Raw genomic sequence first — 9666 nt, 5'->3', positions numbered from 1 at the left:
AAAAAAAAAAAAAAAAAAAAAAAAAAATTAGAAGATTTTGTTTCTAAAATTACATTATTCAGAATTAGGGTTCTTGATGTGGTGCTAATTGAATGAGTGAAATATCATTTAATATTCTTCTTAATAACATTAGTGGAATGCCTATTTTCTCAGAAAAATAGTTACATGCAAAAATGAGTATTTTCTTTGAGAATTGAAAATCAGGTCAGGATAAACAAATATCAAGTCAGGGCGTGATTTATGTAACCCAGGTGTTTGTGAGACACCTCTTACCTTTGCACCAAATGGGGATTTATGAGGCATATATGCACATATCATTGTTTCTTTAAGAAGATACATTGTACAAACATTGATTCCATTAAGATATCACCTGAAAATCTACCACGCCATGCTCTTATTTAAGGAGTGGCAGGAGATAGAATTAGAACCAGCTCATCTTTCATTTTCCCACGAGCCGGGGAATGTATTCCCGAGAATGTTTTTCTCCCCTCTATGTAGCAGGGGGTCTTTGAGACAGGGTATGGCATGGGGGTAGGGTCGCCTGTGAGTATGCTCTTTTATTGCACCCTTTGCAGCTGAGGGGTAAGGTCGGAGAGAATTTATCAAAAGGTGAACACTCAACACCTTGCAAATGAAGATATGACAAGTATGGGAAGGTGCCTAGAATAATTTTGGGTAGAACAGCAGGCAGGCATAGGCATGAAAGGAAGTGTTAATTACCAGTTGGAAAAAGGTTGAAGTGAGAGAGGGCACGGAAAATTAATTAGGCCTCCTTTTCAATTTTTCCAGTAGCTGATCCCATGGACTAGTGATGCAGAAATAGAGAAGCTGTTCTAACTAGTAAGCAGGGGCAAGAAGGTAAAGAACATTCATTTCAGGCTGCTAGATTTTGGCACTGAGAATTAAAATGAAATTGCACAGTTTAAAAGAATCCAGATTGTAAGCCCAAGGTCATTTAACTTGAGAAAGATCCTTTTAAAATAAAGAACTATTGAGAAGTATTTTATGGAGAAAGCAGGGCGTGGGGACTTGGCCTGGGGAATCGCTCACGTACCCGATTGCCCCTTTGTAAAAAAGGGACAATAATATCTATTCTGTTTTTTCACAGGATTGTTGAGAAACAAGTAGGATGAGGCACATGGAGGCACTTTGTGACAATACAAGAAAATCCCCCCGGGGGCTTGATAGGCAGGCTCCTAAAACAGTACTTAAGATTTTTCACCCTAATCCCTCGGGCCATGAATAAGGGATCACACACTTACTATGCTATCTTACATGGCAAAAAGGATTTATCAGTTACCTTTGAGTTAATCAGAAACCTATCAGGTTTTTTGAGATGGAGTCTCACTCTGCTGCCCAGGATGGAGTGCAGTGGTGCAATGTCAGCTCACTGCAACCTCCATCTCCCAGATTCAAGTGATTCTCCTGGCTCAGCTTCCCAAGTACTGGGATTACAGGTGCCTACCACCATACCTGGCTAATTTTTGTATTTTTTTTTTTTTTTTTTTTTTTTTTTTTTTTTAATTCTTTTTTTTTTTTTTTTTTTTTTAGTAAAGACAGGGTTTTACCATGCTGGCCAGGCTGGTCTTGAACTCCTGATCTCAGGTGATCTACCCACCTCAGCCTCCCAAAAGGCTAAAATTACAGGCATGAGCCACTGTGTCTGGCCTAATCCCACAAACTCTTTAAAGGCAGAGTTTTTCTCTGGGCTGGTGGCTGAAGGAATCAGGGAGATTGACACCAAGAGGACATAAAGGATCTACAGGACAGGAAATGTCGGTGGCTTCTGGATGCTGACAGCAGCCCTCTTTGACAGCCAGTAGGAAAACAGGACCTCAGTCCTACGACCACATGGTGCTGAATTAGCACAACAACCTGAAGGGGCTTGGACTCTTACTCTTCCCTGGAACTTCTGGATAAGTGCCCGGTCAGGCTAACACCATAATTTCTGCCATGTAAAACCTAAGCAAAGATCACAGCTGAACTTCTGACGTACAGCGCTAGGTGTTGTTTTAAGCTGGTAAATTTGTGGCAGTTTGTTACACAGCAATAGAAAACTAATATTAATTTTAATTTGAAATCTTTTAAAAGGAGTCTACTTTTAAATTATAGAAAATAAGACATTGGGAGACAGATTCATGCCTTATTCTTAATAGCTGAGATTCTACCACAGTTAATGGTCTTAGAGATATAGAATTAGAGTGACAGTACTATTAATTTTGATGTTGGCGAAGGATCTCTTCCCTAGCTTTATATTTCTTGTAGGTGGAGAATAATAAAAAAAAAGTCTTCCTAATCCAAACCCATTTGAAAGGGAATGAAAAATGCCATATTTTGGTCTGTTTTAGATATCAGTGTGGCCTCACTTTGGTTTCTATTATAAATATCACGTTCTTCTTTCTTTTATTTAAAGTAGTGCTATGAGGAAGTTTGTCCCAGAGCAAGAAAATACCAATAAATAACAGACTCTAAAAAAGTTCCCATCTCCTCAATTTACTTTTCTCATGACCCACCTACTAGCCAAGACAAACTAAGGATCAAAGAAACACGAATTATATTATATTTACACAGGTGGAAGATTTCATTGTTCTAGCCACAATCTTGAGGTCAAGAGCAGTCAGGATCAAATAATTCAAATGTAAATGGGTTAACTGAACATTTAATGAGTTTCCAGTGGTGGTAAGAACGAACACAAAGCTTTATTGATATCCTACCCAAACTTGGAACGTGATACCTTTTCAATTCTGTTTTCCTGAGATTTCTTAAAGTAGATGGTGGGAATCCCAAGTTCGGAGGCAGCTATCCACTGCAGAGTGGCTCGGAGCTCGGCGTCTGGACATTCTGGCTCCAGGTCAAAGTTGATCACCAGCAGGCTCCTCTGGGGACTGGCTGTTCCCATGGGCAGTCCAGATGCAGATGCTAAGCACAGACACAACCACAGTCTTATCCTTCTTTCCAAAGGGAGAACCCAGGCAATTATGTGTCAAAAGTATGGGAAGGTGGCTTACCCTCTACGCTTTCTGACTGTCCTTTAAGAATCTCCTTTTCTTCTACTAATTCACTTTGGGAGAAAACAACAGTATATGGTTGGTAATGTTTAGAAGAGGAAGCTGTAAATGAAAGATGAGGTGATGGGTTTTACTGATCTAAAAGCTTCTGAAGTTCATTCTGGATTTATTGTTTTTGTAGAGTGGAATAATGCTGGGAAAATACCAGTGTGGCTATTATGTAGGATCACTGGGTCTGCAATAAATGTCCTCCTTCAACAACAGCAACAGGCTAGATAACTCAGGTTACTTTAGTTAGGATAACTGGTGTGGGGGATTCTGAGAGAGGCATCCTTCTCTTCTCTTCAACCTCCTTACCACAGACCTTCACAGGTTTAAACAATCAAAGAGAGATTTGGTAGGTAACTAGTTCTGATTTTCAGTTTTATTCTTCTGCATTTTACGTTCCATTTAATGAATCATGTGTTCCCATTTGTCACAATGTTTTTTTCTACACTATAATCACAACATAGCTTGTATTTTTATTTAAAAAAGAATTTTACGTGTATATGGTTCTTTGATCTGAAATAAGAAAAAAGACAACCAACAAAAGGCAGAACTTAAATTTGACAGCAAAATATCTCAATTAAAATTTTTCTTTTTCTTTCTTTTTATTGGGGAAGTGTAGTAGGCTGGGGTGGTTTAGAATGAGGGACTCATAATGGAAGTATTTAATTAGATATGGTAGAGCTTAATATTGGAGGTGTTTTCATATGGTGTGCACTTATTACAGAGCCTTGCAAGTAGTGGGGAGATTTGGTAAATGCTTCTAAAGTAAGAATATATGGCCAGCACCTGAAAGGAAGTGGCTATCCTGGGAAGCCTGTGGTTAGCCTATATTTTTGTCATATCTAGAAATTAGAGTACAGGAGCCCTTAAAAATGTGTTGTTCTATGATAAACAATTCTCTCATTCTGTTACTGCTAAGAGATGGCTGAAAAATTCCATTGTGTTCCTGATGTTGAGAGAAAGAGTATAGTAATTCTTTCATTCATACCTATTTATTTGCAGAAATGTTAATTTTTCAAAGATCTAGATTTTCTTCGAGATCTCTGTGCAAGTGACGTAGTGGGTATGACAAATGGTAGGCACAGTTTCTGCTGTTATGGAGCTGCAGGATGCTGACCATGGAGGTGATGTCTTGGCTTTGTAAGAATAAAGATTTTCCCTGGGGTCATAGGCTCATAGGCTCATACTACAGAGAAAGTTGGGAAAAGTAGCTAAATAAATGTTTCCTGAAAGAGAAAAATAAATTTACCCCAAGGTAGTTTTGTTTGTTTGTTTCAGCTTCTGATTTCTCCTTCAAAAAACAAAACACAACAAAGAACCAAGATAATGTGTACGTTCATCTCTACTTGTGAATAATGGCTGTGTGGAACAACACAGCCACTGTCACCCCCCATCACTGAGGAGCACACGTGGTTAAATGGTGAGATAAAAATGCTTTCGTTATAGAGAGTGATTGAGAAAATAGGTCAGGGAGCAACTTCAGCCTGTGCTTATTTATTATTGTCCTGAATTTCAGAAATCTCCAAATCATAAGCTAAATCACAGTGGTCAAAACTGGATGTCAATCATTTTAACTTTGCAGAATAACCACATATTCTAGAAGTAGTCTGGACCTCATGCTGCCCTCTCTTTTCGTGCTCTACCTTCGGAAGTACATACATCCTAAAAGTACTTGTCTTTCTCTACATCCTTTTTTCCTTTGGTCTAAAGGGAGTCCCCATATTGGGGAGAGCATAGTCACTGGGTGAGAATGACACATAGCCACCATGACAACTATTTAATATTAGACACATGTAGTAGTGGTAATCCCAGGTTTCCACATGTGAAGGAAAAGCCATTCACATTTGATTTTATTGAAGTGATTATGTTTTACAGTGAACACTATAGAGCAGTCTCCTGAAGTAGGCATGGTATAATTTAAATGGATTTTTGCCTCTGTTTCTAGGTAGGTAAAATGACATACACTTCAGATGATATTGATACATGTTATCTGAAATGATTATTCCACAGGGGGCAGACTTGAAACCCAGAAAGCAGGTGGTGGGGAGGGGGCAGGGCCTATTCTGGTCTTGAGTTCTTGCTCCAGTGACATGGAACCACAGCAGTACAGACATGATGAGGTCAGTGGTGGGGCACAACCTGAATGATCAAAATGGATTGCCAGATGGAATTGGAGTAGCGGTCTCACAATAACTGCATCTCAGTGGCTACTTACTTAATCATGGGAGAAGATGGCATGCTTTCCTGATAAATGTCCAGGTCCATAATGCCAAGACTGCTAGTGGCACTACTGTTGCCATTGCTGACAAAGCAAAAGTTTACATATTAATGCCCATCTCCACCCTCTGCCATGCTGCTGACACTGATGTTCCATTGTTGTACCAGCTCCTTCCTTTGGTCCCCAGGAAAATATTGCTTTGTGACTAGGATACCTGAGTTAATATCTATTTCTGACCAAATTAGGAGAAATCATAATGAGACATAAGACTAACAGGCTCAGCAAATAATAATAATAGTAATAATAATAATCTGTAATTTCTGAAGTGGTATCACAACTGGCAGATCACACCTAGGTGGTAATAACCAGTATGCCTCTATTCTTCATTCCAGCTACAATGAAGGTATTTATCTATCAGCAAGAGATTTCTTGCTGCTGGAGACACCTGTAGAGATGAAGGAACTTCTGAAAACATGGGCTGGAGGAGACACCAGAATGCTTATCTGCCTGCTTCTTGGTTTTTGACAAAAACCAGTGGACTTGTGTTCTCCCTTTGCCACTTAGGGGATTTTCTTTCTTTCTTTTTTTTGACCAAGTCTTACTTTGTTGCCAGGCTGCAGTGCAGTGGTGCAATCTTGGCTCACTGTAACCTCCGCCTCCCAGGTTCAAGCTATTCTCCTACTTCAGCCTCCCGAGTAGCTGAGACTACAGGTGCGTGCCACCACTTCCAGCTAATTTTTGTATTTTTAGCAGAGATGGGGTTTCACCATGTTGGCCAGGATGGTCTCGATCTCTTGACCTCATGATCTGCCTGCCTTGGCCTCCCAAAGTGCTGGGATTACAGGCGTGAGCCACTGTGCCTGACCCATTTGGGGATCTTCTCAGGGACATTCCATAGGATTTCACAGGCTGTGCATCTGGCTTGTTACTTTCCAGTGAGACTACAGAACCTACAAGTACAAAGCTGGCAATGTCAATGTTTTATCACTCCTTTATCTTACAGTCTTCAATAGAGAGCAACACCTGGTACCTTTTTTATTGTAGAGAAGGAGGACTGTAGATGGCATCATTTTCACAGGCTGCACAATCAGCGTATGGTCTAGTTACTAGCCTGGAACTTACTGAAACAGTGAAGTTGAGCCAATTTTTAGGCTCTGTTTGTGCTCGTGAAATGAAATATATCCAGTTTTGCCAAAACACTCAGTCTCCTCACACCTTCTCTATTTCCAGTGATGTCTCTTTCAAGCAAGGCTTTCAAAGGGTGAGTGGTGGTGCATTGTGTAGTGGGGCAGTTTTCTCCTGAATATACAAGAGTAGATTGTATTCTAAGAATAGAAAATATCAACTAGATGCCCTCAATTTTAAATTCTCCTCTTAGCTTTTGTGAGGGGCACCAGGTATATTTATATGTTGAAACCTGATGATTCAAAATTGTACTGGAGATAATCACCCTGTAAACCTCTGCTGCTGAGTCCAAAGTTCAAGTTCTCTTTGCTTTTTGTTTCTATCTTGGAATACTTCCCACTAGTTTTAGAAGTTCTGACAAACTGTTAACATTGTGAAATGTTAAGTCTAAACAGACTAAATTCCCAGAAATAAAAGTTTCCAAGAGGCATACATACACCCAGATGCTGATTTCATTTTCCAATTTGCCTCTGTGCAAAGTCTGTGGTCCAGTATCAAATAAGATTTTGGGCAGAAACACAGAGATCATTTTAGAGGTTCCACCTCACCAAGGAATAGCTTTTAGTTAATGTCTCCTGACTGGCTTGAGGCCTTCCACATCTGATGTCTCCTAACCTCCTCTCTCGCTTTTTGGGAGGAGCAATACAGAGGGAAGGGGAGACAGAGGGAGGAACAGTCAGGCCAAACAATACAACACAGTGGGGAAACACTTGCCTCGTGTAAACCCAGCCTGTGTTGAATCTGAAATGCAAATGAACCACAGAGAAAGTATCAAACACACCACGTGTACAAGCAGCTCACCATTTAAAAAAATTCACGTTATCATCACTGACTGTACTAGCTGGGGCTTGCAGGGAAGGGAACAGAGCTCATTCTTAACTACGGCCAAAGTAATTTCAGCCATAACTGGATATTAAGATACCTCTCAGCACAAATCATGACAGGCAGGTACCTTGATGTAGTGGGAGCTTTCCTTTTTTTGTTCTCTCCCTCTGTCTTTATTAGGGACCCTTTGCAGAGAACCATTAAGATGCATTTTTAGAATCTGTGTTGAAACCAACTTCCCTGAGAAGTCAAGGGAAGAGCAGGTACCTCATGGATCGCTCACTGAGCTGCAGAAAGCTACTTGTGTCATCTGGGTTGTCCTCCTCGGTGGCGAGCTGGGACCAGCTGCCTGTGCTCTCCTCGCTGCTGCTTGGAGGGTTGGGGGATTCTTCTGGGGCTCTGGCTTCTGTAGAGGATTCAGCCTCTGGTACATCTCTGGCATCAAAGTTGTCACTGTAGAGGGCAAGATATTATTACCAAGAGAGGCAGCGCGCACACACACACACACACACACACACACTTCACAGAGCCGCTTTGCAGAGCCCCAGCAAGCAGGATGTCATTGGACACAGGTGGAGTCTTCCTGAGCTGATCCTTCTGCTGCTGCCCTGGATCCCATTGGCCTTTTCAGCATTACTCCCCATCAGCCAGCTTTTCCGCCTCTTCTATCAATCAATCTTTCTTTCTTTCTTTCTTTTTTTCTTTTTCTTCTCTTTTTTTCTTTCATTGTACTATATGTTCTGGGGTACATGTGCAGATCTTGCAGGATTGTTGCATAGGTACATACATGGCAAGGTGGTTTGCTGCCTCCATCCCCCTGTCACCTATATCTGGCATTTCTCCCCATGTTATCCCTCCCCAGCCTCCCCACCCCTGCTGTCCCATCCCTTAGCCCTTCATCCATCAGACTTAGCCCTTCCATCCCTTAGCCCTTCCCCAGCAGACCCAGTGTGTGATGCTTCCCTCCCCGTGCTCATGTGTTCTCATTGTTCCACACCCGCCTGTGAGCGAGAACATGCAGTATTTGGTTTTCTATTCTTGTGTCAGTTTTTTGAGAATGATGATTTTCTACTGACTCCCTCCAATCATTTGAAAAACAGGTTAAATATATGTATCCCGGCCTGCACACAAAACAATTATCGAGGGACAATGGTGTTTAAAAAAGAAGATACACAAAGGATTCACCCCAGAGATTACTCTCCAAGTGTCCTCAAAAGTGGCTGCTCCATTTTGCCTTCCAATCAGCAATGAATGAGTGTGTGTCACTCCACATCTTCGTCACCACCTGGTTTTGTCAGTATTTTGAATTTTGAGATTCTAATAGGTATGTGGTGATATCTTATTGTTTTGTTTTGCAAGTTCCTAATGACATAATGTTGAGCATATTTTTATATGCTTATGTGCTATCTGTACCTGTTCTTTGGTGAAGTGTCTTTTCAGGTCTTTTGATCATTTAAAGGCTTGTATTATCTTTAACTGAAAAATAATAATTGCATCTATTTATGGGGTACAATGTGGTATTTTTATTTAGGTATACACTCTGGAATGATTAAATCAGGATAAGAATATTTATCATGTCAAATGTTTATTATTTATCTTTGATGAAAGCATTTAAAAGCTTCTCTTTTAGCCATTTTAATATATATGATTCATTATTATTAACTGTAGTCACCTTATTGTGCAACAGAGCACTGGAACAAGTTTTTTCTGTCTAACTGTAGCTTTTTACCTATTGACTAGAATCTTCCTTTCTCGGTCCACCTCCTCCAGTTCCCAGCCTCTGGAAACCATCATTTTACTCTCTCCTTTTATGAGTTTGATTTTTAAAAATTTCATATATAAGTGAGATCAGACTGCATTTGTCTCTCTGTGCTTGGTATATTTCATTTAATGTAACATCCTCTATGTTCATTCATGTTGTCACAAATGACAGAATTTCCTGATTTCAAAATATATTACAAAGCAATAGTAATTAAAACAGGATGGCACTGGGATAAAAACATGGACCAGTGAAATAGGATAGAGAGTCCAGAAGTAAACCCACATATCTATGATCAACTGATTGTTGATGAAGATGCCAAAAACACCCAGTGAAGAAAGGATAGTCTCTTCAATAAATGGTGTTGGAAAACTGGATAGCCCCATACATAAGAATAAAAATGAACCATTTTCTCACCTCTTATATAAGGAACAACTAAAAATGGATTAAGGACTTAACTGTGAGATTTAAAACTATAAAACTGCTAGAAAAAAAAAAACATAGCAGAAAAGCTCCATGGCATTGCTCATTTTAAACTCAGTTTGTCTATCTTTATGTTGTTGAGTTTTAAGAGTTCTTTGTGTATTTTGGGTAATAGTCCTTTATTAGATATGTATATTAGA

At 40.0% G+C, this 9666-nt stretch overlaps 1 protein-coding gene across 6 annotated transcripts in view; it reads right to left on the bottom strand.

The window, feature by feature from the left end:
• Positions 1-9666, bottom strand: part of LOC108304784 (SPHK1 interactor, AKAP domain containing) — a 164603-nt gene that overhangs the window by 4740 nt on the left and 150197 nt on the right. For 2 of the 6 annotated variants that reach the window (XM_037738733.1, XM_037738735.1), the window contains 5 exons: positions 7552-7737; positions 7174-7200; positions 5272-5358; positions 3009-3061; positions 2735-2919 (listed from right to left, as the gene is read on the bottom strand). In XM_037738733.1, the coding sequence (XP_037594661.1) occupies positions 2735-2919; positions 3009-3061; positions 5272-5358; positions 7174-7200; positions 7552-7737 (538 nt within the window). The remainder of the gene's footprint in view (positions 1-2734; positions 2920-3008; positions 3062-5271; positions 5359-7173; positions 7201-7551; positions 7738-9666) is intronic. The other 4 variants (XM_037738734.1, XM_017529083.2, XM_037738736.1 and 1 more) reach the window with 2 other exon arrangements.

Source organism: Cebus imitator, unplaced genomic scaffold, assembly GCF_001604975.1.
Source record: "Cebus imitator isolate Cc_AM_T3 unplaced genomic scaffold, Cebus_imitator-1.0 Scaffold57, whole genome shotgun sequence".
In the NCBI taxonomy this organism is placed as follows: domain Eukaryota; kingdom Metazoa; phylum Chordata; class Mammalia; order Primates; family Cebidae; genus Cebus; species Cebus imitator.
This window is presented reverse-complemented; position numbering and strand designations above follow the sequence as displayed.